Consider the following 27,182-nt stretch of genomic DNA (forward strand, 5'->3'; position numbering starts at 1 on the left):
TAAAGATGATGCAATATAGCAATGCCACTCAACGCTTGTCAGCGCCCTCGTAGGTGTAGGGGAGTTTGCTGGTTTCTACATCTTGACGAACCTTGCGGTGTTGCGCAACCTCCAGCTGTTCCACGCGGCCAGAAGCAGTCTTCTCTAATATCACTTACAGGTTTTCGAGAGTGTTCGAAGCGAGGCTTTGCATAGTGTGGATGTTGGATTTTCTATGACTTGGCAGCGTCAATGTCAGCATTGAGCGAAATGCACAGGCCATCCTTCTTATTTCTGGGTCTAAGGATTTCTGCTAAAGGAGCCTGAAACATACTTCGCCGCAATCCAAATGGCTCAGAAGCTGGGTGTATGGTGAGATTCTCTTATCCGCACGAGGTGAGTGAAGGTGGGCAGAAACCTTGACCAAAAAGATGCGTGAGGGCAAGCTATACCTTGAGCCTGCATGGTAAGCACACATCCTTTGGAATAGAGGCCTTGCGCTGGTAAGCTCAGCTGAGTTGTCTTTCCAAAGATGAGCTTGTTAACCACATCTGTACACTCCGGTAATCTACGCAGGAAGGGCTTGACGAGAACGGCTATGCCGCAGACTGGCCACAGCCCCTGCAGAAAGTGTGGACTAGAACTCTGGGCAGTCCCAATGCTCCCGAGGAACGCTATTGGGCAGGGGGCCCCGAGATCTGGTCACGAAGCTGCTACCGTGTGTCGATGCAATAAAAATGCAGATGTTGATGCCCGGCGACTCACACAAGCCAGAGGAAGAATGATCGGGCGCAACGCAGAGCTAATGCCGTGAAGCTCATTTTGAAGTCCAGAGGCGGCATTTTGTACAAGTGGATGGGCGCCACCCAGATGGAACGCGAATTCAGTTAGGCGGTAAAATCTACGCTCAGTAGTTGTGGAAGAGGATATCTCGAACCAGCAGCTGGGTAACAGTACGTTGTCAGTGGCTCAAATCATTCTTGTCCAGATTGTCGGTTTCAGACGTGTATCATGGCTCTCGGGTCAAGACAAGCCACTGCCGTTCAATGTAGGAATTTCCTATTTCGCGGGTTGTCGACGAGATGGAGATGGTTGTGACGAAGACACTATGGAAGAAAGAACAGGTTGCGCGAGACGTCGGACTGGTACCCCTGCCACTCAGCCCTACCGGCGCCACACTAGCCCCACATCTATCCGTTGCTTGCTTCCTCTCGTTGATTTCCGTGACGGCATTCACTGGCACCCACCACCACGACTGCGACAAACCACCTCCGCCGCCTCTTCTACGTTCGACCGCTCCTCCGCCACCGCTCGCTACTCCGGCGACTGCCCCAATGCAGGCTCGTGCTCCACCGAGCTTGTCCGTCACCACCGCCCAAATGCCGGATCGCTGAAGGAGCCGCACACCCCTCCATCACTTCCCTCACGGCGCAGACACACGCGCCGTGCTGAATATGGCCGCCATGGAGCGGCGAAGAAAGCGTATGCACGGGTAGCTTTGCCTACACTGGGGAGTAGACTAACGTCGCCAAGGAGATTTAAAAGAACAGAATGTACGAGCATGGAATGGAGACAGAGGTAGGCGCGCGAACTGCTACGAACGGGCGCGCAATTGCGGACACTGACGATGATGTCCGCTCAGATGTATTCGAGGTACAGAGCTCGCTAGACTCGAATATGAAGAAGAACACAGCATTCATCAAGCGTCTCCGCACCGCCATTACCGCTGCCAACACGTCCACGTTTGTCCACGAGGTCCGAACCCTGTCGCTGCACAAATACCTCACCGAGATCATTTCAGCTTGCTATGAGGGCTTGACCAAGCTCAAAGTTGCTGCAGACATCGCTGCTGGAGTGGAGATCATCAGCGCGTTGCACCAGAGATTCGGTCCGGAAGAGTTCACTGCGTACCTGGGATGGTATCTGGGCCGCGGTTTGGCTACTCCAGACAAGGCACAGCTCAAGGCACTGGCTCCGGAAGTGCGTGAGAGAGAAGAGAAAGATCGCATCACGAGGCAGCGAACATTGCTACGGGTTGCGACCGAGCTGTGGCTAGTGGGCGCACTCAAGAGCCTGGAGGACATCGCCCAACCGGCCGAAGCAGGAAAGGCGGGCAAGGGCACAGAAGCTGGTGCTAAGCCCAAAGTCAACGGAGCGAGACCAGATGCTGCTGACCCAGAGCCTTTCCCTTTGGAAGTGCTCAAGGACATGCTGGGTCATGATCGCGAACATGTCAATCTGCCGCTGGTCGTGCTGTTCGTGAAGACATTTGCATGGGACATTCTTGGATCAAAGCACGGCAAGAGCGAGGGCCGCCAAAAGGTTACTGATGACGGCGCAGTGAGTAGCACAAACGGTAATTTCGACTCCGCGACTTCCACCGAGCACGATGACGGATCTTCACCTGATCCTCCAATGACGCCTCCCGAGCTGCAGCAGCGATTCCGAAACATTCTCCAACGATATTTCGATGATGTCAAAGCCCACATCCTCCGCGACCAGCAGCGGCTCGCAGCACAAGGGAAACGCAATGCAGAGGCATATGTCAAATCGGGCGAGGTCTTTGAGGATCGCCAGTCGAGCCACGAGAAAGCTCAGAAAGCGCAAGAAAAGCTCGTATCAAGTGCGCAGATCCTCGCTGAGGTTTTGGGTGCTGAGATGCCTGACCTGTCCGAGAAGGACAGCAACAATGCAGGGCTGGAAAGCAGCATTGGCCTGGTGAAGACAGGCGAGTATCTTCGCGGTCAGGCCGAAGGTGCCGGGATCTGGGAAGACGAGGATGAACGTCGCTTCTACGAGAACTTGGTGGACCTAAAAGACAGAGTGCCTGGCATTCTCTTAGAAGACGGCAAGAAGAAGAAAGCAGACAACGACGAGCAAGTCGGGAAGAAAATAGAGGATCCTGCAGATGTCAAGGAAAAGCCCGCAGAGAGTGACGAGACTTCGACCGCGATTGCGAACAAGACCGTCGGAGCGCAAGTCGACGCACTTCTCGCTCGCTTGCACGAGCTTTCTACCAAGGATCAAGTCGACCAACTGGCCATCGACTTCTGCTTCTTGAACTCCAAAGCTTCGCGCAATCGCCTCATCAAGGCTATCGAGGAAGTTCCAAAGGGTCGCACTGATCTTCTCCCCCTCTACGCACGCCTGATCAGCACACTCGGCCGCCACCTGCAGGACGTGCCTGATGCGATCATCAAATATCTGGACGACGAGTTCCGAAGCTTGCAGCGCCGCAAGTCCAAAGACTTCCTTGGCCAGGTTCGCATGATCAACATGCGGTACATTGCGGAACTCACCAAGTTCGGCGTGGTGCCAGAGCATGTCATCTTCCACTGTCTCAAAGTCAGTCTTGACGACTTTTCCAGGATGAACATCGAGATTATAGCAAATCTTCTTGAGAACTGTGGAAGGTATCTTCTACGCAATCCAGAGACATCGCCACGCATGGTGTCCTTTTTGGAGACGCTGCAACGCAAGAAGTCGGCACAGCACTTGGGTCAGCAAGAACGCATGCTCATCGAGAATGCGGTGTATTACGTCAACCCTCCTGAACGCGCCGCCATCCAGCAGAAAGAGCGCACCCCTCTCGACCTATTTGTGCGAAAGCTTGTCTACACGGATCTTAGTAAGAAGACGCTCGACAAAGTGATCAAGCAGATTCGCAAGCTCCATTGGGAAGAGAGCGAGGTTGTGGAGATCCTCCGCAAGATCTTCGTCAAGCCCGGAAAGATTCGGTTTGGCAACATCTACCTGCTCGCGATGATGCTCGCTGCGCTGTATCGCTTCCACACCGATTTCGCGGTCACGGTATTGGACGAACTCCTGGAGCGCATCACCGTCGGTCTTGAGATCAACGACTTCAAATTCAATCAACGCAGGATTGCCGAAGCGAAGTACTTGGGAGAGCTGTACATGTACCGCGTTATCGACTCGGCACTCGTATTCGACACCCTGTACAAGATCCTCAACTACGGACACGCGAACTACGCCCAACCTGGCGAAGTCTGCATGATGGATCTGCCAGACGATTACTTCCGCATCCGACTGGCTTGTGCATTGCTCGAGACTTGTGGCCACTGCTTCGAAAAAGGAGCTGCGAAGAAGAAGCTGGACTTCTACCTCTCCTTCCTACAGTACTATATCAATGTCAAGGACCCACTTCCAATGGACATTGAGTTTGTGGTTCAGGATACGTACAACCATCTTCGGCCTCAGTGGAAGCTGGTACTCAATGATCTCCAAGAAGCTTCGCGAGTCTTTGGCGAGGCCTGCAAGCAGAATTACCAGGACACCGCATCTGGCAAGACTGCTGAGCCTGAAGAGCCCGAGGAGCCAGAGGCGGCAGTTAATCTTTCTGACGACGAACACCGCGATGGCGACGAAAATGCAGCTGATGGAGATGCGACGCACTCTGGCAGCGATGATGACAAGGCACAAGGTGATGATGACGAAGCACGAGCTAATGAACAATCTGACGAGGAAGAGCACATTGTGGTGACTCGACCTGAAGATCACAGAGATCCAGAAGCAGACGCCGAATTCGACCGCGAACTCGCCAAACTCATGGCCGAGAGCGTCGACTCTCGCAAGTTCGAGCGCAAGACGATGTTCGATGTCCCGCTTCCCATGCGTCGCACGGTGCGTGATGCTACAGCCAATGCTGCTGAAGGCAGCGGGGATGAGGCAACAGCGCAACCACAGACCAATGGTGCGGGCACGATGAAGTTTGCGCTCCTCAGTAAGAAGGGCAATCGTCAACAGGTAAGGCCCCGGGCTGAGGTTCATAAAAAGACTACCCTAACCATGCATAGACACGATCGATCGATATGCCTTCGGACTCTGCATTTGCAGTTGCCATGCGCTCGCAGCAAGAAGCCGAACGCGCTGAGCAGCAGCGTATCAAGAACCTGGTTCTCAATTACGATTTGACGAACGACCAGGAAGATGGTGAATTACCCAGTTTTCATTATGTCCAAGCTTCAGACAAGAGCGTTCGACTCGTCGGTACTGGCTCGCTCAACAAGAGGGGCCCGCAGCAGAATGGTCGACTTCAACATACGACTGTCAGTGGCGGCGACGAGAAGATCGGAGCTCCGTCTTCAGAAGCGAAACAGCAAATTATTCGACAAGACTCATTCACTGACGAGACAGGCGCCTTCGAATCCCTCCACAACGGCCCGCGATACGACAAATCGGGCAATACGCGCTCGAAGCAACGCGCACGAAAGTTGCAGCTTGGAGACATTGATTGGTACGGACGCTCTGCCCCTGCTTGTTCAGTTGCTTCGGAGCGTCGTGAGGGGCAGCACAGTCTCGACGAATACGTTGTCGACAGCAAGTCGAAGCGCGGTCGTCGCTCTGGCGCTTGCCCTACTCGTGACAGAGCTCACAAGCAGCCTCACGCTGCACAAGGCTGACCGGTGGTCATCACCGCTTGCAGGACATAACGAGATTGGTAGGGGACGTTTCAAAGTCCAATACGAACAACTCTCTACACGACCACTTAATGATGCAATGGTTACGCATCACATCTTGCCTTTGGGAGCATGACAGATCATCACTGTCATCGCCAAGCCGACGACGATGAGCCGAAGTACGATCGCCATAATCGATAGTCCCGATGACAACCGGTCTAAGAAAGATCACTCGGCCCTGCGTCGAGATAGGCGATGTCTGCACATTGTGCAAGACGAGGCAGTTCGATCATGTCGCAGGAGGCAAGCGAGTGGAAGTTCGCACCCACTCCTGCTGGAATGGGGATGTAGAGAGCATGGGTGGAACGCGGAGAGGAATCCCAAAGCACACAAATCATACTTCGAATGGGACACGGTATACGTGAGTGAGAGAGGAAGGGCAGAATGATTTGGCGAGATCGGAGAGAACATTAGCTGCAGTCGCTCATTAAGACAGCTCCTTGGGTCGATTCATCCATAATTTCCACCGGCATTCTCGAGAAACAAGGTACGTTCGTACAAGTGACTGACCGACATTGAATAGGTTCTCTCTGCTCCACAACATTGCTCGCCAAAAGACCGAAGAACGCCTCAACACCGTGCTTTTCGTTCGTCGCGTGGATGATTCGTAAGGCATCTCAATATTCGTCCAGGTCATCATCTCTCCAGGTGTCCTCCGAAATGAATGTACCGTTCTCTTCCCTCCGCACCCGGTGAACTCTCCTGCAGCAGTCGCCTCTACTGCGCCGCAGCAGTAGAATGATAACCATGTCCCTCGACCGATCCGGCATTCGCGAGTGTCTGCTGCATCATTTCACGCTTGTAATCGTTCTTGTTGAAGCTCTGGACTCGGTCGAGATTGGGACGTGGACTGCTGGATTCTTGTTGATGTTCGTGGTCATCCGAGGTTTGGGTTGAGGCGAGCTGGGTAAAGAATCAGTTTGGTACGATGATGGGATGAGGTGGGGAAAGTGGAACTCACGGCTTTCTCGTAATTATTTGTTACGCGACGCTTCAGCACACCGGGTTGCTTTGCGGCGTCTTCGTGATCGTAGCTTGAGGCGGAGGGAGTTTCGGTGGGTTTTTGGTCGGTAACGAGGGAGCGGGTTGCCTGATGAAGAGGATCAGTGGTTTAGTCCCTGCGCTTGAGGCTGGAGAGTCATGTGCAATACCATTGTGCTTGGCTTTTGATAGCTATAAGGATGGGTCTCAGAGGTTGGAGAAGACATGATGATAACTATTTGGAAATTGTTGTCTGGTCACGGGAGCCCTGGCAGTAGGCTAGCTTGTCGTCGAGAGTTCGGCTTGCGGGCGTCGTGTGACCTGGGATGGAGGACCGGAGGACTGGATTCGGTCAATGCAATATGGAGAGTTCTGGAGCTGCGACGACGAGGAAGTGAAGATGATTGTATAAGTACATATCTATTGAAGAGCTCCTTCTATACAGTGGCAATGGTTGCACGGTTGGTCCCTACCTTACGTAGCTGGTGCTCAACGGAAAGAAGGTCGGCGTTGATCTTGCCTGTGACAAGCTGTTTCTTGCTCGCCATGTGCAGTTGTAAGCAGCAGTTGCTGGGCGAGATGAGGGGAGGAGGTAGGGAGAGCTCTGGACTACATGATTGTACAAGAAAAGGGTCTGGACAACCTCGTGCAGGGTCATGCTGGGAGGCGCTGATCACCGTTCGAGCGCTGCAAACAGTGGTGCGAGTCCGACACCGACATGTCAGCGGCAGGGAAAGGAGGGACTCTGGCGCGCGTCATGCGTGTGTGCACATGCGAAATCAGGCGGCTTTGCACAGCGGCACGCCATGTGAGAGAGAAAGTCGATGCCGATGCTCGGGCAACGTCAGCAGCACCAGCAGAAGCGTTTGCTTGGCCCCAACGGCTGCCATCTGCCACAGCCTCCACCAACACCCGAACCTCCTCTTCACAACGTCGACACAGCCATCGCATTCCATCTCACGCGAGGCCAGCCTGACTGACTGAGCGGACTGACGGCGCTGTCGCTTCGCCTGCGCCTGCTGCCCAAACCGTCACACCACCAGCGACAGTAGTCGGTGAAGCTGCCCTTATGCACTCCACCTAAGCAGCCGGTGCGTCAAGCCTCAACCGGAGCTGGCACGCTCATCATGCGCGGATCAGGTAAGGCGTTCTGGTGCAACAAGCCGTCCTCCGCCTACCAACGGCCAGGCTAGAAGGTTTTCGACAGAGGCTGTACAGTGCTCACTCTATCCTCCTGCACCCTCTGCATCTTCGACACATTCACTGTCCTCTCTCCCATAAAGCCCTCGCCGTTCGCTACTTCGCCGTCGCTGTGGGAATGCGAGCACTCACACCACCTCGTCTTTCGCGACATGAGACGGCGCACCTGCTGCCATCATGATCTATCCTCCGTCTCCGGCTCTCAGTGCCTGCGATTCCTTGGACGGCATCGATGATCTGGACGCCTTTCTGGCTGCCCAAGGACGACTCTCCCACTTTCCAACACCACCGACCAAGAATCAGCCTCGAGTTGAGGTTGTCGAGTTACCGCCTGATGACGACGACGAGGCACTAGAAGACTCGCTTGTCTGCACAGATCCCATCGCAAATGCATTCGCACGGGAAGCAGCTATCGAGACGAACCCCAGTGCGCGAGACGCAGATGCCATCCATTTCATCCTCGTCCGAGCCGACCTGCCTCTCGAAGTGGTTGCTACGGCCTTCAACATGATCTCGGCCCTGCGGATGAGCTCGAGCTCGAGCAGCCTCGCCGGCTATTCTCCGGACCTTCTGACTGTAGCTGCCCTCAGCCTCGTGGTGTCGTATACCGATGATCATGCTCCCTTGCCTGCGTGGTACTCGCGATATGTTTGCAGGCATGCTCATTCGCCACAACGGATCAACAGTACGGCCTTGGAAGTTCTTGCTGCGTTAGACTGGCACATCCACACATTCACGACACAAGAAGCATACGGACGCGCTCTCACCGCATTCTGCAGCTCAACAGTCATCGAGCCAGCATATGAACCAGAGCATGATGTTGACCTTGATCATCCGGCTCATGGACTGGATGTGGCGCCATTGAAGCTCGTGACATCACACACTTCCATCGCTCGCTTTGAGCATGGCAATATCACGCCTGATGACACGCCGCCTTGTTCAGCTCGCGACGACGCATTGGTACACCCGCAGTTTTTGCGACTGCTTTGAAGCATCACGATTGGAACGGATTATGGCATATGGTGGGGTACGGGCATTGGCATTGGCATGGATATCGGTGTTTTGACATTGCGTGTCAGCATTTGCACATGGCATCTCATGATATCCCTTCAAGCGAGCGCTATATGGGTTTTAATAGCATGGAGTAGTCGGTATGGTCATCAACATTGAACGTTGAGGTTGCACGAGTCAGCGCGCACAAACATTTTACCAATTTCAGCCATTTTCGTATTCGTGTGACGAGACCACGATGCGCCGATCTGCAGGCCACCGTACGAGCATTGGTAAGACTCACAGTCTTTCCACATCGTGAGTACTAGAACGCTGTTTCTTCTCGTCTCATCTGTTGCCCAATAGTGAATATTGGGTGCGTCTTCGGATGCCGGCTCAATTGCTCGCGACGTCACGCCAAGCAACTGCTTAGATCTTACCTTTCGACAACATTTTGTTCCTGCTTCATTGCATGATACAATTGCATCTCGTTATTACACAAACCCGTCCACAAACAGCAGCCATCACGGTGCGGAGTTCAGAGCAATTGGAAGCTTTGGCGGCGGTGTCTGGTTTGATCCTGCTTACGATAGGATAACCCGCTCACGGAGGAATTGAGCTGTATTTATCCGGCAATGTCCTCAAAGCTGATAGCTATAAAATGTAGTGATACAATAATCATACACGCTGTTCTCACCAAGATACCCAGTCTCTTCTCTCTACCATTCCAATTCCCAACAATAAGACAAGATGGCCGACTTCGACCAACTCCGCGCCCAATACCTCTTCATCACCAAAGGCCGCGTCGCCGTCGTGACAGGCGGCGGAACCGGCCTCGGCCTCATAACAGCCAAAGCCCTCTGCGCCAACGGTCTCAAAGTCTACATCACAGGCCGCCGTATCGAAAAGCTCAAGGAAGCAGAAATTCAAGACACCGAAAGCGGCGGCTCCATCATCGCCCTCCAAATGGACTGCAACGACAAAGAAAGCATCTCCTCCGGCGTCCGCGAAATCACCTCCAAAGAAAAATTCCTCAACCTCCTCGTCAACAACGCCGGCGTCACAAGCGTAAACTACGGCCCTTCAGGAGCCCCCACAGGAACTGTCGAAGAAATCAGCAAAACAATGTTCTCGAACCAAACTTTCGACGACTGGCTCTCAATCTATAAAATCAACGTCGCAAGCTACTATTTCACCTCCGTAGCTTTCCTCCCTCTCCTCATCAAAGCCCGCGAAAATGGCTACTCCGAAGCAGGCAACATCCTCAACATCAGCTCCATCTCCGGTATAACCAAAACTTCCCAAAACGGACAATTCTCGTATAATGCTTCCAAAGCCGCTACAATCTCATTGACCGAACAATTGGCAGTAGAATTTAAACGACCGGATTTGGAGGTGAGAGTTAATACTCTGGCGCCGGGGTATTTTCCTAGTCAGATGAGTGTTGATAAGGGAGAGGAGGAGGCGAAGGGGAAGGAATTTTACCGCGATTTGGAGGGGTATGGGGTTCCGTTTGGGAGGTTTGGACGGCCGAGGGATTATGCGCAGGCGGTGTTGGGGTTTGCGATGAATGAGTATGTTAGTGGGAGTACGTTGGTTATTGATGGGGGGTGGTTGTTGGCGCATCCGTAAGTTTTTTGCTTGATGAGTGTTTTGAAGAGACGGAAAGGTCTATTGTGTTGTAGATGGGTATGTGAATGATATACTTTTGAAGGAATGTCTTTACACTCAGAATGTATCGAGAAGCGAGAAATCATGTTCTTGTTCGGCGCAGTAAACTTGTGATTCTTTTCGTCGTCACGGCAAAATGCTGGGGTTGTGGGTCGCGCTGTGCGACGGCGGACCAATCTACAGGGTGCCAGTATGAGAGCATGCGCACATCAAGATCCATCGAAGAATCGCTATCCTCATTCTTAACATTTACAAAAAGAGATCGCCACGAGTTCTAATGCATGTGCTGGAGGAAAGTGCTTGCGAGTCGCTGCCGCGGTGATGACCCATGTCAGCGAGGTCAATGGCCGAGGCAACTCCACTTCATCACAACCTCACTTTACACTTTAAGCATAACACTCCACATTTCGGCTATAGAATCTGCCACTGTTATACCTTTGATATTGATCTCTAGGCCCTCACTCGACCAATACCTTGAATCATTCGAGAAACTCACATCACTTCTGTAGCAAACATAAGCATGCCACGATCGCAACGAAAGACACCTGTGATCATCGGTGTCGGCGATGTCGTCAATCGCTCCAAGAAAGTCCAAGATGCCATCGAGCCACTGCAGCTCATGATACAAGCAATACAAAAAGCTATCCAAGACACAGGACTCGCAGCCTCATCCCTGGCGGAAGTTCAACGCTCCATCGACAGCATCTCCGTAGTCAGCACCTGGACCTGGCCGGCCGACTATCCAAACCTTATCGCAGAAAGATTAGCATTCAAGCCTCTTCACTCTGAATACACCATTCATGGAGGCAACCAGCCGGCCAAGCTCGTTGATGAAGCGGCACGTCGAATCTCCTTGGGAGAAAACAAAATCGCTGTCGTCACCGGCGGCGAAGCATTAGCATCTCTTACAGCATGCGCTGCTGCCAAGAAGATGCCACCTCCAGGCTGGACTCCCCCATCACAAGACGTCCAATCAGTTTTCTCACCTACAACGCGTGATCTCGTAAAGTCTGAAAAGGATCCAGGTGCTCAGCACGACTGCGGGAACCCCATCCAATTATACCCATTCTACGAGAACTCGTTCCGTTTCCATCGCGGCCAAAGCATCCGTGACAACCACCAAGAATCCGCAAAACTGTACGCCGACTTTGCCAAAGTCGCAGAAAAGAACGAAAATGCCTGGACATACCCTTCACCCGCAAAAACAGAGACCGACATCGCACGAGTCGATAAGAACAACCGCATGATCTGCTTCCCATACCCATTACTCATGAACGCCTTCAACACCGTCAACTGCTCCGCAGCTGTAATCCTAACATCTGCCGACCACGCCCGAGAGCTTGGAATCTCCTCCGACAAATGGATCTATCCTCTAGGCGGAGCCGGAACATCGGATTCCAGTGAATTCTGGCTACGACCCGAATACTACTGGTCTCCATGCATTTCCCGCTCCCTCGACGCCGCACTCGACATAACAAGCGTCAGCAAAGAAGAAATCGATCTCTACGATATTTACTCCTGCTTCCCCATCGTTCCGAAACTGGCAGCTCATCATTTGGGTCTACCACTAACAGGCGGAAAGAAGAGTTTGACGCTTCTTGGTGGGCTAACGTCCTTTGGTGGTGCAGGGAATAATTATAGTATGCATGCTATTACGGAAATGACGAGACAATTGAGGAAAGGGAAAGGAAAGACGGGACTTGTGCTTGCTAATGGTGGCTGGGTGAGTTATCAGCATGTTTTGCTCATGAGCCGGAGTCCGAGGAGCGATGGATTGCCGTATCCGGATGAGAATCCTCTGCCGAAACTTGTGACGGATGTGCAGGTGCCGAAGATTGTAGAGAAGGCGGAAGGAGAGGCGATTATTGAGGTCAGTCTTTACACTCACTGCGGATCACATTGCTTCGAACTAATGCAAACAACAGACATATACCGTACAATTCTCTCGTGACGGCAAGCCCGAGCTGGGATTTGTGATCGGTAGGCTGCTGAAGACTGCAGAACGCTTCATTGCAAACCACGCAGATGCTCAGACCTTGGCGGAATTGAGTAGTTGGGATGTGGAGCCCATTGGGAGAAGAGGCTGGGTGAGCAGTGGCAAAGATGGGAGGAATTTGTTCACATTTGTTGCTCGACCTGGTCAACAGCTGTTCAAGCTGTAATAAGATATACCAACAACAGTTTGCAAAATATCTACGCATTGGATCGAAACAGGAGATCAGTTTCCATACCAAGAACAGTGCTCTTTCGAGTCTATTCATCCTAATCAATCTGTCTTATAAACCTCATTCTGTGGTCTCTCTTTATATCATCTATCCCTCTCTATGCTCTCGTCCTATAACCCCAATCCTACTCCTCCCCCATATCAAAAAGCAAAAATTCCGCCTTCTTATCCCCTACACTCTCAACCTCAACCTTCCCCGGTCCCATCGCCTTCACAAAAGCCCCATCTCCCTCTCCCAATTCCACATCCCCAACCCTAATCCTCGCCCCACCACTCTTCGGCTGCGTCTTCCCACTCATAACAACATGCAAATAAACATTCCTCTCCCCATCCTTCACAAGCTCATGCACCACCTTCTTCCCCGGACTCAAAATCGAAGCATCCATACTAACATCCGCATAAATTTCAATCGGCTCTGTCGCACCTTCTTTCCCAGAATGTCGATCTTTGGACTCCATAATCCTCACCAACTTATCACTCTTCATCTCATCCGTATACTTCCTCGTACAATAACTCGGTTTCAATCCCCTAACATTCGGCTTCGCCCAAATCTGCAAAAAATGCACATCCTCTTCTTTATTGCGATTATACTCCGAATGTCTGATCCCCGTCCCCGCATTCGTGAATTGTACTTCCCCTCTTCGCAATTTCTCCAAATTCCCCATGGAATCTTTATGTTCGAGTTCACCGCTGACGATATATGACCAGATGCCGAATTCTGCGTGACCGTGTGTTCCGAAGCCTGTACCGCGTTCGACGCGGTCTTCGTTGATTACGCGGAGGGGGCCGAAGGATTCGAATTTGGGGTCGTAGTAGGATGCGAAGGAGAAGGTGTGGAAGGTGTAGAGCCAGCCGTGGTCGGCGTGGCCGCGGGTGTTCCAGGGTCGTTTTGTGATTTTGAGGGGTGATGAGGTGCCATTGTTGGCGGTGACGGTTGCTGTAGTTGTGCTCATTGCTCGTTTGGCTGCGGCTGTTGTAGTGGGTTCTGCGACTTGTGCGACTTTGGGGAGAGCTGCTCGGAGACTGTTGTAGAAAGCCAGTATGATTGCTAGAACCGCTATGAGTGTAGCTGCTGTTTTGAAGTTCAAGGAAACTGGTTTGGAAGACTGTGTGCTTGAAGCTGGTTGCTGTTGTTCTTTGGAAGACATCGGAAGCACCTACTTGGCCGCGAAGGCGATATTTATACTATTGTGAGCTTGTAGCTAGAAGCATGCGGAATGGTCGATGGAGGATTGCCAATGATGTGAAATAGCTGACAATTGATGACGGACCTCGGTAGTAAGCTTAAATGGCTCAATCGAGACATTTAGTCAACTTTGTTAACGGGGATTTCTGCCTTTTTGCTTGCAAAGATGTAGGCAGTGCGGAGTTCTTTCCAGTGCCAGTTCTTTTGAGAGAGTAATGACTCTGCGTGCTTTTCAATACTGAAGTCGACTCTGCCACAGATTACCAGAGGTGAGCCTGTAGTGCCTACGCAGAGGTCAAGGGCATGCGACAGAGGGAGCAGCCAATCGCGAAGATCCTCCCATTTCACGGCTCCACTGCGTCCAGACCGCGTCGTTTGCCATCGTTCACGCGCCAACGCCGTTCAATTTGACCCTGGCGGTTGACGAGGATGAGACAATGGGAAATAGAGCTCAGATCGATTGCTGGCATCCATAGTTGCCAGACAGAAAGGAGAAACGTTTTGTATTGCTCTCGCTGTGGCAGTTGTCGAGGTAGATAAGCTTTGCGCCTCATCCACAGTTGCCGACCGGTCCAATGGTTACGAAGGGGTAACGAGAAGGCCTCGCGTACTCTCAGCCTTGATCACTTGACATCTGACAGGTGCGATGCCTTGCAGTCCTGTCGTCAAACGCCTTTGACTTCTCTCTGGAGTGGGAAGACCTTATTCGTCTTCCAAATGGGCCTCTTTAGGTTCCGGTCGCCAAGACGAAAGTCCCTGATTGAACTCCTGTCTTTGGCTTTCGTCCTCGGAATCTTGTGGTATTTCTTCCACGGACCTCACCCCGAATATGATCGGCCAGCAGCCAGATCCAAGAAGGAAGCCGGACAAGCACTGCCATGCTCACAACTTCCAGGAGCAGGTGACGTGATCGTCGCCTTGAAGACAAACACTGCCGAGTTAGAAGAAAGGCTGCCAGTCCATTTTGATACCACGCTACAATGTTACCCGAATTACTTACTCTTCTCGGACTGGAAGGAGACATTTCAGGGTCATGAGATCCGGGATGCGCTGGATTCTGTCGACCAAACAATCAAGGGCTCACATCCAGACTTTGAGCTATGGCGAAGACTCCAAAAAGGCGGACCTGATTCTCTGGAAGATGAAGAAATGTGGGCGTCTGAAGATACGACGCGGAAAGAAGATAAGTGGATGTGGCTACCGATGATCCAGAAGACCTTTGCTGAGCAGCCAGACCGAAAGTGGTATGTGTTCTTGGAGTCCGACACATATCTCTTGTGGGGCAACCTGCTCGCCTGGCTCAATACACTGGATCCGGAGAAACCTCATTACATTGGCGCTCGCAAAGAGAGCCATACTTTGTCGTTTGCATTAGCCGGAGCCGGATTCGTCCTCTCACATGCAGCTGCCAAGGCTGCTGTTGATGTTTTCGAGAAGAAGAAGCCTGTTTGGGAAGGACTCACGAAGGAAAGTCCGTCTGGTGATGAAGTTGTGGCAGGCATGATGGAAGCTGTGCAGGCACCTTTGACTCCAGCTTGGCCGATTTTTCAGCGCCACAAACCAGCGGAGATTGACTATACCACGCACAGCGATGGAAGGAGGTTGTGGTGCTACCCTTCAATATCGTATCATGGCCTGGTCGCGGCCGAGATCGCGGAGTTGTGGAAGTTCGAGCAGCAATGGCTCAAGGATAAGGTAGGTCGACGTGCCCAACATAATGAAGTATGTGCGCTGACAGTCATCAGCCAAACACAGTGATCCGTCACAGCGATGTCTTCAACTCATATATCATGCCTCGCCTCTTGATCAGGTCCGGCAGAGTGGATGACTGGGACAACCTGAGTGGCAACTTCTCCAATGGCACCCCAGCGGAATCCGTGGATCAATGTCGCGAGATGTGCGTGGGTCGTATGGAGTGCGTGCAGTTCGCCTTCTCCAACGGCACTTGTGAGTTCTCGCCAATTCCAAAGATGGGCATCCACCGAAGAGGAGTGCGTTCGAGGTGGATGCTCGCGAGAGCGAAGGACTTTGCCGACAAGATGGAAGCTTGCGCCGGCGACGAGATGTGGTTGTCTGTCAATGGCACTATTCCCAGCGCTCCTTCCCTGCCCACGCAAACAGCCTCCGACGAATGGAGATAGAGCTCAACGCTTGGGCATTCCAACTCCAAGAGCTTTCTATTACTTGCCTGCGCAGCTCACTCAATCCGGCTGCCGAGCTCTAGCAAGTGAAGCTAAATGTGATACGTTCGTTGAAGCGATCTGCAAGAACGTGAAGGCAAACAAGCGCCCCAGGTGCGCGCTGTGAAAGTGGCGTTTCTGTCGATACCTTGGCATCTTTGCATGCAAACACCAACATCAACATTGCGGATCATTCAACAACAACGCGCGCCATCACAAGCGCCGACACGTCCCTCGCACCATCACAAAACGATCGCCAACGCATTAATCAGAAGTCACAGTCACCCGGGCGCGTGTGGCTGTGAAATCGCAATCATGGCCGACTCCGCTGCATTCCAGAACTTCTTCAAGGACAAGGAGTACTCTGACATCACAATCAAGTTCTCTGGTCGCGAGATTCCTTGCCACAAGATGATTATCTGTACCCAGTCAGACTACTTCAAGAAGCTTTGCGGAACCGGTTCACGCTTTGCCGAGAAGAATCAGAAAGTGGTGGAGCTCAAAGAAGATGACCCTGATGCTGTCGAGGCAGTACTTCGATATCTCTACTTTGGCAATTATGTCTCTGGATCTGAGAAGAATCTGAATGATTGGAAATTCCATGTCGAGGTCACTACAGCGGCCAGCAAGGTAGGTGAGGCACCCATCGTGTCTTCGAGCCCTGCTAATGCCTGCAAAGTACTTGGTCCCGAAAGTGGTACCCGTTGCCGTAGAGACCTGCATGAGGCTCCTGGACAAACTCACAGCAGCGGAAGATGTCTATGATGCTATCGTCTACATTCGCACACGCTGCGCACACAATGAAACTCTGCTGCAGAAGGCCAATGCTCTGCAAACCAAGCACATCACAAAACTCTTGATGGAACCCCGGTTCGTCAACGACTTGAGCACAGCAGAAGTTCGCAAGCAGTTCGACAGGCTTCGAAAGCTGGTCGGGGAATCTTTCGAGCGGCATTCGTACGTCTGTAAGAAATGTGGCAACACGAACCCCGCCGCGTATTGCTATTGTACAGGTGGGGGTGTGAAGGTTTCGCGCGCGAAATATTTCGTTACGATTGCCAGAGATCCCTGATTCACGCGCAAAGCCTCGATCAGAGCATGGGGCTTCGGCTGGAGTGACGAGATTTCCGTAAAGCACAAGTCATAAGAGACCAAATGCACTCAGCAAAGCATACTGGCCATCATCTTGAGTTTGGGCGGGGGATGATTCCCATGAAGTCAGTGAGCTCCTCAGACAGAAACACATGATGTTCCAGCACGTGCAAGAATTAAAAATTCACAATTCCTGCTAACTCAACAATGCTCCATGTCTACATAAGAATTGTGTGCGAGAGACGCCCTCATGACAAGACAAGCACAAGCATGTGGTCCGATAACGCAGCTCATTGGCCATCTGCGGAATGCAGGCTCAGCCGGTGAATTCTAGCAGGTGAATGAGATCGCAACATAATCAGCGGTGTGGGCCCGCCCGTGTGGTGAATGAGTGCGGGAAAGAATTGTCTAGTCCTTGCACTAACCGACTCGTCCCATCTAGAATCTCGGTTGACAAACTTCCAGTGCCGCACAAAAGAAGCGACGCAATCATCGAAAGGCGCCCTTTAGCGCCGCTACTTCACTCGCTTCTTCTCCTTGAGGGCTCACCAACGCGCGCAGAGCGCGCGCCATAAAGCTACTGCATCAGAGTCCCTATAACACATCGGTCGCCATCATGGCGAATCGTCTGTCCACCACGCAGGCGCAAGCCGAAGTCCCAGTCGAAAAGAGTCTCAGCAAGACGCTGTACGACGACGAGAACTATTCCGACGTTACCATTGAATACTCTGGTCGCCAGTACCGCGGCCACAAAGCAGTCCTCTGCACTCGATCCGAATACTTTGACAGGCTCTGTGGGAAAAACTCTCAGTTCGCTGAGAGCACACAAAAGGTTATCAAGTTGGAAGAAGACGACGCGACTGCCGTCGAACGTATGATTGTCCACCTTTACGGTGGCCCTTACGTTCCCTCTACGACGAAGGACAACGAGTGGCAGTTCCACGCCGAGATCACTCGTGTTGCCGATAAGGTACACCATTCATCCCTATTGCGCGTGACAATCGTCCTGTTGCTAATGACCATCAGTACCTCGTCCCTGGGCTGAAGTCCAAGGCACTTGCCAAATGTATCGAACTACTCGCCGCCATCATCGACCCGAGCAAAGTATGCGACGCCGTTCTTGAGATCAAGAGCAGATTCAACGACATCGACGCGATCACCAAGCAGGCCACGGCCATGCAAGAGGCCCACATCTATGCCCTTCTGCAGCAGCCGCAATTTGTAGAGAGTCTCAGCGAGGATAAGAAGAGCGAGCAGCTCTTGAAGGTGTCTGCAAAGCTCTCGATGGTGTCCGAGCAGCTCTCTGAGCTGTGCGATGCCACCCGCTGCCAGGTTGAGAAGAAGGGATGGATTTGCAGCAAGTGTGACCGCATCTACGAGTACCAAGTAACATGCGTGAAACCAGCGTGTAACGGTTCCACCAAACACTCCAAGTACTGGATTCCAATGAAGTAGATCTGGCGTGGAACCTTCTCTACTGGATCGTTTGGGACACTAATTGGAAAGATACGATGTCGGCGTCTGTCCACTTTTGCGGCCCATGTCATAGCTTGACAGGCGAGAATGATCGCTTTTTCATACGCATTGGAGCAGAGAGATCGACAGAACATGAGCAACAGAATGAACACAGAAACAGAAATTCGAAGCAGGATACTTCGGATCGGAGAAAGCGACTCGATTAGGCAGCGCGACGCGCCATAGAGTAGAGTTGAGGGCAAGTTTGTCTAGCAGACAGATCCTATCAACGCGCAATGCAAAATTGCTCTCATTCCAGCTCCAAATATGTCTGAGTGGCTGAACGCATAGCACAACGATCGGGCCACAGGCTTGATGCATCTTCTAGAGCTTTCGCTGGATCTGTGTCTTCCGTACCTTGGTATGCCACAAGTTTTCAAATTCTGACAGGAATCTTCTTCATAGTCGTTACGTGAGACTGGAATGAGCCATAATACGGTGCTGCCATATCGAAGATGGTACAAAAGACATTCGTCTTGGCCAGCCAGGATGCAAGTATGTGCTCTCTAAGGACTGCAAGGAGATCGAGTCGCGGGAAAAGGTGACGTGAGACGAAAGCAGTATGGAACTAGGACTACGATCGTACAAGAGCAAGAAGACTGATAGCTCTGCGATGAAGGCGGCTCTGAAACGTCTCTGCTAGTGGGAAAGAACCTTGGACATTATGATATGAGATTACTGATCTCATGCTGCTTCGACTTTTTACTTCGTGAACGCCGAGGATATATGCGATACCATCCCGACATGGCGATGGTCGAAATCAGGCTGTGTAAGAACCTGTACGCGGCCGCCAACCACTCGGCACATCGATCCGTTCACCTTAGGTCACCGCATAAACCGCTTCAAGCTCTTCCCCAGATAGCCACGCGACAGCGAGAGCTTGTTGATCCTTTGTCCAATGAACCTGCCGCCTCTGAGGCTTATCCTTGCCAAAACATAAACTCTGCTGAACCTTGAGTTCCAAACTCCACCATGATGATGAGTGATAGGTGCTCGTTACGGCCGATCGTAAATGTAGACCATAAGCACTATTGAATCTTCTGGCCTCGCTGTCGGTGCGAGACGCATGCCGTGAGGTGATGTTCTCCGGGATGTAAATGCCGCTGACTGAGCAGGTCTGGGAGTATATAGACGGCGAAGTCCCACGAAACCGCTGGAAGCTAGATTGTGTCCCAGCGGATAACTCTTGTGGTATCGGCACAGAAAATCAAAACATGGCAGCGACTGCAGTAGGTCCCAACTTTGAATGCGTTGGCTCCCAGATGTTCCCGCACACTGAGCATCATCAGGAACAAAACGGTGTCAAGATTGGCGGAGGCCAGCGAAGTTTCCATCAAGATTCTGAGGCGCCGTATATGCTGCCAAATGAGTACGCTTCCTCACTGGACACGTCCGCAGATGCGATCAAGCTGAGACATTTGGTAGCTCCGCGGAACATGTTCGTCTCGAACGACAATGCAGAGTCCTGTCCGCAATCATGAATCACAAGATCCCTCATGCACCGCTCGATCTCAATAAGACGCAACGCCTGCTCGATATCGGCTGCGGCACAGGATACGTGACCAAGACTTTGGCAGATAAATTCCCAAATGCCCAAGTCTACGGCGTAGACCTCACTCCAGTGCCACAAATTCGAGAATATCCTCCCAACGTGCGATTCCTGCAAGGAAATATCGTGACTCAGTCACCAGCGGAGTGGAAGCCTCTCGATGGCAGCGCTAGCTTGACTGAGCACGAGAATGTCTTCGATCTCTGCTTCGAACGTCTCTGCGTGAACACAGTGCCAGATGCTCCAGGATTCCTCAAACGAGAATACCATCTCCTCAAACCCGGAGGCTGGATCGAAATGCACGAGATCGGTAGACCGACAGTCCTCAGAGACGGCTCCAAAGCAACCGGGATTGATGTATTAGAAGGCATGGAGAGTACCTATACAGAAAAGACCGGAGCAGTAATGCGACCCGGCGACGTCGCAGCAGACTGGATGCGAGACGTCGGTTTCGTCAACGTACAGGCTCATGAGTATCTGTGGCCAATCGATATTGCTGGTGCAAGCGCGGAGCTCCGAGCCGAATTGAGCGATATTACCGATGGAACTCTCGCCCGGGACCAGGTGGATGTTGTGACGAGCATAATTACGCGGATGAATATGAAGGGTCTGCTAGATGATGAAGCTGCTGGCGTCATGGTTGAGAATACCAGGGAATTTTATCTTTCAGCAGATGTTCAGAAGTATTATAGATTTATTGTAACTATTGGTCAGAAGCCGGAATAGGAGCTCGAGTTTTGTCGAGTTGGCAATTGAAAATGGTTGTCTCTGGATCCTTGAAGAGACCCAGGCCTCCCACCAGAAAGCAGAACAGAAATCAAGGCCAATTCTGCGCACTCTTCTCGGCGTCATAACTGCTTTTCAGAGCCCCCAAATTCTCTGCCTTACGCAACGTCGCTGAGGCACCGTGTCTCGACAAGCGATGGAGGCGTAGAGCCAGGGTTGCGACGTGAGACGACGACGTGTAGGTTTCTCAGTCCCCATTTTGCTGTCCACAGCTTGCCAGGCCTGGGCATCAAATCCTATTTTTGCTTGAAGTCTCAATTGACGCAGAAAAGACCACGGATTCGCTTTCCCAGATTATGCTTCTTCTTCGTGTTGTCGCCGCCAGCTGTATCGTGCTCTTCGCGTTGATGATCTGGTTGGCCATGAACTCCGCTCCGTCCCGGTTTCTCCGCTGCGAGCGCAGCATCGTGTCGGGCGCGTCCAATACGCTCCCAAGCACTCTTTTGGTGAACAGGCAAGTCCGCTGACTCATCTCGATGCCGTTGCGCCGGATCGTATCTATCATCGACAGGACTCCTCAGCGTAATAGATTGCGCTGCCTCTGACGCACGATCCTCGTGAGGTCCAGAATGGGTTTCTGGATAGCCCAGATACGGCGTGATTAATGCCTCACGTGGCTCGTATGGACTCTTCTCAGCCATTCGGACACAGACGGAATACTTGGAAAGTAGCTGGCGGTGCCCACGAACCCGCCCGTGCTGTCGAGTCGTTCATGCTTTCGCTGTGGCAACAATGGACACCACTTCGCCGCCTTTAGTTTGGCTGCCGCTGTCAAGGCTTCTTTGTTCGAGATCCCGCATTCCACGACCTTCAATGGTGCCAAGTAAGCGTATTTCTTTGTCCACTTCTCTCCAGTCCTGAGCATGCTACCCTGTCGGTACTTTTGTGTACGTACCTCGCATTCTGCCTTTTATGTTCTTCCTGAATCGCATGAACAAAACCAGGACCGTTGCGAGACAACAAGCCAAGATGACGTATACGATGATAGCAGTAGGTCCATCGGGGCGCCAGCTCCATTTCGATTTTGGCTTTTCAAAAAGACAAGATCGTTTCGACTCCAGGTCGCCATTGATGGCGGATATGCAGATTTCCGGTAGCTTCGTCGCAGCACTTGAGTCGACAGCCACGACGATGCTTCGGTCGTAAATAACAGCGTCATCAGAGTGACCATCGACATAAGCCAGATATGCAGCCGAATGGTCGTCAGCTTCCCATGTCAATTGCACTGCGGTGTCATTCACAGTCTCTGACCGTAGCTGCGATGGTGCCTGCGGAGCTTGAGTGGTGCCGGGCCTGACTGGTCGACCGAATGTAGGTAGACTGCCTCCTTCCGGGTCTGTCCAGACTGAAACTGAAATGTCCAAAATGAAGCCAACGATGGAGTATTGACCAGATTCTAAACCTTCGAGCTTGGCAGACTGTTTGCGAGTCCCGGCACGCAGGGTAAGATCATTCATCATTCTATTCGTGTAATCCACTTCATACTGCGTGATGTTCCATCCATCCGCATCTTCCGGTGGTGACCAGCTCGCTTCGAAACCCAGAGCAGTTGGCTTGGTGCGCACCTTCCTAGGAGGTGATCCTGTCCTCCTATCCGAAATCGCAGACACGGGTTCGCTCGACCAGTCGCTGCATCGCTGCCCCAAGCAAGATCGCACCTGATATTCATATTGAATACCAGCACGCGGCAGAATGGTGTCAGTCCTATTCATCCCGACTCCGTATTCAGTGATCCACTCCTCGTCACCACTGCGTCGTCGTACGTTGAAAGCTGGTATGCCCCAAGGTCTGTCCCAGGTGACAGTAATGCCCATCGAGCTTCCAGAGGCTTTGATGTTAGTTGGTGGGTCGGTAGCACGATCGGTCCACGTGCTGGGAATCTCAACGGGCTCCTGGCCGATGGAGTAGTGGTCGATGAAAGCTTGCGAAAACGCATGCGCGATTTGATAAGCCCCAAGGTCGTTTGGATGAAGTCCATCAACTGTCGAAGTGCAATTGCGGTGGGGACCACAGGTGTAGACTCCAGCAACGTCCGCGTAGTGCACTGGTGAGTCCACCGTACTCCAGGATGTATATGTAGCATTGAGAAGTTCATTGTATGCTGTTGTCCGTCCTTCGAGGTCTGCATCGCTCAACTCCTCGTGAACTACGTTGCCGATAATGAATTTCGTGTCAGCTTTGTTGGCGCGTGCCACATCCACAATTGTCTTGATTCTCTCGAGCAATTCCTCAGGCCTGGCACCACCCCATGATAAGTCGTTGAAGCCTAGTAAAATGAGAAGCATTTCCGGTTCGAACTCCTCAACACGGGCCTGTATCAGACCCTGGACACGTTCGGCTTTCTCGCCAGAAGTCGCGAAGTGGTGCGCGTCGAAGTCAGCCGGCACTTCCTTGGCATAGCCCCATTCAATTCGAGGAAATTCGTCAAGAAACTCGATTCCTTGTGGTGGGAGCTCTATGAGCCGTGGCGGCTGTGGAGGATGGTTAGGCTCGGGCGCGCAGACACCTGTTATGTCAGCGGTGATCGGCAGCGCTGCAAGTATCGCGCTCACCAGTGTAAGGACCAACGAAGTTGAAAGGTGTATTCGTCGATTTGAGCCACTCCCAGAGTCGATACCTCCAAGTGGTATCTGCTTCGAAACCGTGGGTGATGCTATCGCCAACGATCATGATCTTGAGTGGCGCGCCGTCCTGCCTCTCGGACAGACTGTTCCTGACTGTCTCAGGTGCCACGTGCTCCGCGTTCTGCATGGCGGAGGCTATCGCGATGCTTGCAGCAACGCGCAGCAACTTTGAGACCCCCATCGCTCCTCAAATTTCTAGATGAGCATAGTCAGTAAGTCAGGGCAGAAATGATGTACAAATGGTGCGAAAGCAGCATTTCCTCAGGAGATGTGCTGAGCAGGTGCTGGGTCTAGCACGCCAAGCAGAGGAAGTTGAATCGCCGAGGCAGGCGCTGGAAGAAACCTAGATTTCACAGAGAGGCGGCAGGCCTGTGCCACAGTACGGTCGCACGCCGCACGCAGATCTCTTCGTTTTTGAAGGATCCATTCTGGACATATTCGCGTATAAGGAGCAAGCACACAAGCACCCTCGCAGCTCATCGTGAGCGCAGTGAGACGGCGCGTTCTGGCCTGCTCGCCATCTCTTCGGCTGTGCGGCGGCAGCCGTGCTGGTAAAAGCGTGGATAGCAGTGCGCATCTTGAGCACGACACTTGTGTGGATTTTGCTGTCTTGACTGCAGAGACTTTGCTTGAACACGCGAGCGAAGATTGGGGAGGTGAAAAGTCACAGGTGAAGTTGAAGAGCGGACCGGGTTCTTATGTTGTGCTACTCATGGACGCAGGGATGGCTCGGACCTATCTCCTGCCTCCGGTAAACGAGATATACGAGTCGTTGATCGCTCAACCGTCACTTCCATCACAGCTGCTCAGTCCAAGGCTCTCGTATAAATACCTCCATTGCGCCCGCGTGGATGTAGACCTCGTGTCTTCAAGGCTCTTACGCAACCTCTGGCACTTGCGACAACCACAACCAGTACCAGTGCCAGCTCAGTCGTGCAGGCATGGGCCTGAAAAGGCGTTGGAGATGAAGAGGGTACGAAGTGACAGTACTCATCAAGATGGTGTCCATGAAGCCAGTCGGATCTCGAAGCCTTCACTAACAAATCACCACGAACACTTGCTGAAGTTGCCAAGGCGAGTGCTACTTGCCCTTTCCGGACAGGCGCTGCTGGCTGCACACTTTTTCTTCACCTTCGGACCCGTGATCTGGTCGCGTTCGACAGCAAAGACCCATCTCCGCATAGAGCGGCTCGTGTAGGAGGGAGGAGCTTCGCACAGCCTGGCTTGGCGGACAACTTGGACCACTGAAGCTTATCCGCAGCCCTCGTTCAGTGCCACGCGAGATTCTGTGCTTAAGTACATCAGGCTTCCAGCATCTGGATCCACGGCAATTCGGTGCCAATCAGCGGCCCATCACGCTATCACGCGACGTACGCAAGGCGCTTGTGGCGGAAGCCCATGCAATAATGAAGGCAACCTCGAGCGAAGTCTAGATGACACTTTGAACTCTACGAGCGAAAAGGACGCAACCCTATAACACATTGCCGCGTCTTGCCCGTAGGATTCATCTGTCGTATGCTGCTATAAATTGCGCAACATAACGCTTTGCTCGCAGTCTTGCGGAGCTGTGTCCAGTTGGCTCGGATTCACACTTTCTGATTCGTCGGCCCTCGAGACGATTTTCGCTCCCGAAATCTTGTCAGTGATCGCGGACGCGAAATTGTTGATTGTTTCGTGCTGAGCAAGACGATTTACCCGGCAGTCTGACACATTATCATGAATCAGTAGTCACTTCCTAGACGAGCTCCATGCCATAAAGACTTGCGGTCTGAGCATCGAAGAACTTGACACGCATTCAGCATTTTGACGTCCTGCGACCCATCCGACCTGCCAGAACAGAACAACGAACACTCATCACAATGCGACAGGCACAAATATCAACATGGGGTTCAATACCGCAGCTGTTTGATGTCCCCGATTTGCCAGCTCCTTCACAAAATGAAGTCCGCGTCAAAGTCGAAGCCACCGGCGTCCATCGAGTGGTACGATCAAGAGCAAGCGGCAAGCACTACTCCGCTGAGCACCTTCCCCACATCCCCGGCATCGACGGCGTAGGAACAACAGAAGACGGACAGCGAGTTTACTTCATCACCTTCGCAACTGGCACAATATCAGACTACATCAACGTCTCCAAGTCATCAATATTCCCAGTACCAGACGATGTGTGCGCACGACAAATAGCAGGAGCCCTCAACCCCGCCATGTCGTCCTGGATGGCCTTCAAAGGGAGAACATCAAATCTCCCACCAGACTTCACCGTCCTCATTCTCGGCGCGACATCAGCCAGCGGAAGAGTTGCAATCTCACTCGCCCGTGCCCTCGGAGCGAAAAAAGTCATCGGAGCAGCACGAAACACAACAGTATTAGAAAATCTCGACCTGGACCAAATCATTACAATCGCCTGCGAAGCCGAGCAAACCGACTTCAGCAACCTCGACGACGTCGACGTAGTACTAGACTACGTCTACGGACCTCTCGCAACACATCTCTTCGAATCACTTCAGACTCCGAAACCCGTACAATACGTGCACATTGGAGCATTATCGACAACAGAAATCTCACTTCCCGGTCACGTCCTGAGATCTAAAGACATCACAATACGGGGCTCCGGCCCAGGGTCATGGTCAATGCAATCGTTCATGAAAACGTTACCGGATTTGCTCGCTGCGATGAGACATGTTCAAGAACAGCCGATCAGAGTGGCGAAGTTTGAGGATATAGAGCAGGAATGGGAGCATAGTGGGCCGGAGAGGCTGGTGTTTGTGCCTTGAGGAGGGAAGATGGAAACGGGAAACGAGAGCATGAGATATATACGATTCGGTACGATACAAAAGCATAGCAGATGCCCCTGATGATCATGAGATTCTGAGATACTGTTTTCGCTCGTATTTCCAGAATGTGGTCTTAGGCCACACGCGTTCCAGGAAGAGAACGTGGAAGAGGAGACGTGCACATGTCAAAGCCTTGGTTCAAGCACGCATACGCATGTCCCATTCCCTTGAACGTGCCGCTATGCACTAGTTCTGCTGTCACTGGTGCCAAGAGCCAGATCTCTCAAGCTCTCCCCATCAACTCGCAGCTGCACCCAGTCCGTCATCTGCACTGCACCCAAGCTCTTGTAGAACTCCAGACTCGGCTCGTTCCACTTCAGACAGCTCCACTCCAATCTCCCACCATCGATCTTGAGCACCTCTTGCGCCAACGCGCGTATCAACAACTTCCCGTATCCTCTCTTTCTGTACTGCGGTCGCACGAACAAGTCCTCCAAATATATGCCCGGCTTACTTCGCCAGGTGCTATAGTTATTGAAGTACATCGCCATGCCGGCCACGGCACCAGGGGTGAGTCCGGCATGTTGGTCAGCTTCAGACAGGGTGGCAGGAAGTCGGAGGATGAGAGTTTTGGCGTAGCCTGGGTTCGTGTGTTGAGTTGACGCCTGCGAACCAGGCGCTGAAGGAGCGAAGGTGAGGGTACGAGCGAGGGATTCTTCCGTGGCTTCGACTTTGCTGGCTTCTTTCTCGTAGTCGGCGAGCTCCTTGATCATGGCGAGAATCTCTGGAACATCTACAATCTGGTCAGATGAAGCTCTCTGAGAGCAGCCAAATGAAAGTCCAACCTTCGCGCGTCGCGTGAGCGATCGAAGGTTGTTGTCCACTCATCGTGGCGCTTAAGACAATGCTGAGCTTCAGATCGAAGCCCGCAGTCTTGTTTCGTTTCGGAGGTGGTAT

General features: G+C 52.4%; 14 protein-coding genes across 15 annotated transcripts; 9 read left to right on the forward strand and 5 right to left on the reverse strand.

Annotated features, from left to right (window-relative positions):
* Positions 1-1,433: 1,433 nt before the first annotated feature.
* CKM354_000018000 (uncharacterized protein) lies at positions 1,434-5,399 on the forward strand (the record flags this gene model as incomplete). The annotated part of the gene is made up of 5 exons (XM_044795264.1): positions 1,434-1,461; positions 1,513-1,557; positions 1,622-4,743; positions 4,794-4,929; positions 5,134-5,399. The coding sequence occupies 5 exons, from the start codon at positions 1,434-1,436 to the stop codon at positions 5,397-5,399; spliced, it is 3,597 nt and encodes a 1,198-aa protein (XP_044651199.1).
* A 774-nt stretch (positions 5,400-6,173) lies between these two features.
* CKM354_000018100 (uncharacterized protein) lies at positions 6,174-6,664 on the reverse strand (the record flags this gene model as incomplete). The annotated part of the gene is made up of 3 exons (XM_044795265.1): positions 6,174-6,359; positions 6,418-6,546; positions 6,608-6,664. The coding sequence occupies 3 exons, from the start codon at positions 6,662-6,664 to the stop codon at positions 6,174-6,176; spliced, it is 372 nt and encodes a 123-aa protein (XP_044651200.1).
* A 1,150-nt stretch (positions 6,665-7,814) lies between these two features.
* CKM354_000018200 (uncharacterized protein) lies at positions 7,815-8,627 on the forward strand (the record flags this gene model as incomplete). Its single annotated transcript, XM_044795266.1, has 1 exon — positions 7,815-8,627. One exon carries the CDS (start codon positions 7,815-7,817, stop codon positions 8,625-8,627), a length of 813 nt encoding a protein of 270 aa, XP_044651201.1.
* Positions 8,628-9,377: 750 nt separating this feature from the next.
* CKM354_000018300 (uncharacterized protein) lies at positions 9,378-10,259 on the forward strand (the record flags this gene model as incomplete). The annotated part of the gene is made up of 1 exon (XM_044795267.1): positions 9,378-10,259. One exon carries the CDS (start codon positions 9,378-9,380, stop codon positions 10,257-10,259), a length of 882 nt encoding a protein of 293 aa, XP_044651202.1.
* Positions 10,260-10,818: 559 nt separating this feature from the next.
* On the forward strand, positions 10,819-12,460 carry CKM354_000018400 (uncharacterized protein; the record flags this gene model as incomplete). Its single annotated transcript, XM_044795268.1, has 2 exons — positions 10,819-12,168; positions 12,224-12,460. The coding sequence occupies 2 exons, from the start codon at positions 10,819-10,821 to the stop codon at positions 12,458-12,460; spliced, it is 1,587 nt and encodes a 528-aa protein (XP_044651203.1).
* A 187-nt stretch (positions 12,461-12,647) lies between these two features.
* Positions 12,648-13,475, reverse strand: CKM354_000018500 (uncharacterized protein; the record flags this gene model as incomplete). Of its 2 annotated transcripts, none has more annotated exons than XM_044795269.1 (1): positions 12,648-13,475. In XM_044795269.1, the coding sequence occupies one exon, from the start codon at positions 13,473-13,475 to the stop codon at positions 12,648-12,650; it is 828 nt and encodes a 275-aa protein (XP_044651204.1). The 2 variants fall into 2 exon arrangements, with proteins under 2 accessions (XP_044651204.1, XP_044651205.1); XM_044795270.1 differs by having other exon boundaries at positions 12,648-13,007.
* A 950-nt stretch (positions 13,476-14,425) lies between these two features.
* CKM354_000018600 (uncharacterized protein) lies at positions 14,426-15,849 on the forward strand (the record flags this gene model as incomplete). The annotated part of the gene is made up of 2 exons (XM_044795271.1): positions 14,426-15,403; positions 15,454-15,849. 2 exons carry the CDS (start codon positions 14,426-14,428, stop codon positions 15,847-15,849), a joined length of 1,374 nt encoding a protein of 457 aa, XP_044651206.1.
* Positions 15,850-16,203: 354 nt separating this feature from the next.
* CKM354_000018700 (uncharacterized protein) lies at positions 16,204-16,960 on the forward strand (the record flags this gene model as incomplete). Its single annotated transcript, XM_044795272.1, has 2 exons — positions 16,204-16,518; positions 16,568-16,960. The coding sequence occupies 2 exons, from the start codon at positions 16,204-16,206 to the stop codon at positions 16,958-16,960; spliced, it is 708 nt and encodes a 235-aa protein (XP_044651207.1).
* A 636-nt stretch (positions 16,961-17,596) lies between these two features.
* On the forward strand, positions 17,597-18,435 carry CKM354_000018800 (uncharacterized protein; the record flags this gene model as incomplete). The annotated part of the gene is made up of 2 exons (XM_044795273.1): positions 17,597-17,950; positions 18,007-18,435. 2 exons carry the CDS (start codon positions 17,597-17,599, stop codon positions 18,433-18,435), a joined length of 783 nt encoding a protein of 260 aa, XP_044651208.1.
* Positions 18,436-19,709: 1,274 nt separating this feature from the next.
* CKM354_000018900 (uncharacterized protein) lies at positions 19,710-20,770 on the forward strand (the record flags this gene model as incomplete). The annotated part of the gene is made up of 2 exons (XM_044795274.1): positions 19,710-19,864; positions 19,921-20,770. The coding sequence occupies 2 exons, from the start codon at positions 19,710-19,712 to the stop codon at positions 20,768-20,770; spliced, it is 1,005 nt and encodes a 334-aa protein (XP_044651209.1).
* A 314-nt stretch (positions 20,771-21,084) lies between these two features.
* On the reverse strand, positions 21,085-21,471 carry CKM354_000019000 (uncharacterized protein; the record flags this gene model as incomplete). Its single annotated transcript, XM_044795275.1, has 1 exon — positions 21,085-21,471. One exon carries the CDS (start codon positions 21,469-21,471, stop codon positions 21,085-21,087), a length of 387 nt encoding a protein of 128 aa, XP_044651210.1.
* A 225-nt stretch (positions 21,472-21,696) lies between these two features.
* On the reverse strand, positions 21,697-23,635 carry CKM354_000019100 (uncharacterized protein; the record flags this gene model as incomplete). Its single annotated transcript, XM_044795276.1, has 2 exons — positions 21,697-23,336; positions 23,383-23,635. 2 exons carry the CDS (start codon positions 23,633-23,635, stop codon positions 21,697-21,699), a joined length of 1,893 nt encoding a protein of 630 aa, XP_044651211.1.
* A 1,678-nt stretch (positions 23,636-25,313) lies between these two features.
* CKM354_000019200 (uncharacterized protein) lies at positions 25,314-26,225 on the forward strand (the record flags this gene model as incomplete). Its single annotated transcript, XM_044795277.1, has 1 exon — positions 25,314-26,225. The coding sequence occupies one exon, from the start codon at positions 25,314-25,316 to the stop codon at positions 26,223-26,225; it is 912 nt and encodes a 303-aa protein (XP_044651212.1).
* A 239-nt stretch (positions 26,226-26,464) lies between these two features.
* Positions 26,465-27,113, reverse strand: CKM354_000019300 (uncharacterized protein; the record flags this gene model as incomplete). Its single annotated transcript, XM_044795278.1, has 2 exons — positions 26,465-27,018; positions 27,071-27,113. 2 exons carry the CDS (start codon positions 27,111-27,113, stop codon positions 26,465-26,467), a joined length of 597 nt encoding a protein of 198 aa, XP_044651213.1.
* Positions 27,114-27,182: the final 69 nt, after the last annotated feature.

Source organism: Cercospora kikuchii (genome assembly GCF_019650295.1).
Source record: "Cercospora kikuchii DNA, contig_00001, whole genome shotgun sequence".
Lineage (NCBI taxonomy): Eukaryota > Fungi > Ascomycota > Dothideomycetes > Mycosphaerellales > Mycosphaerellaceae > Cercospora > Cercospora kikuchii.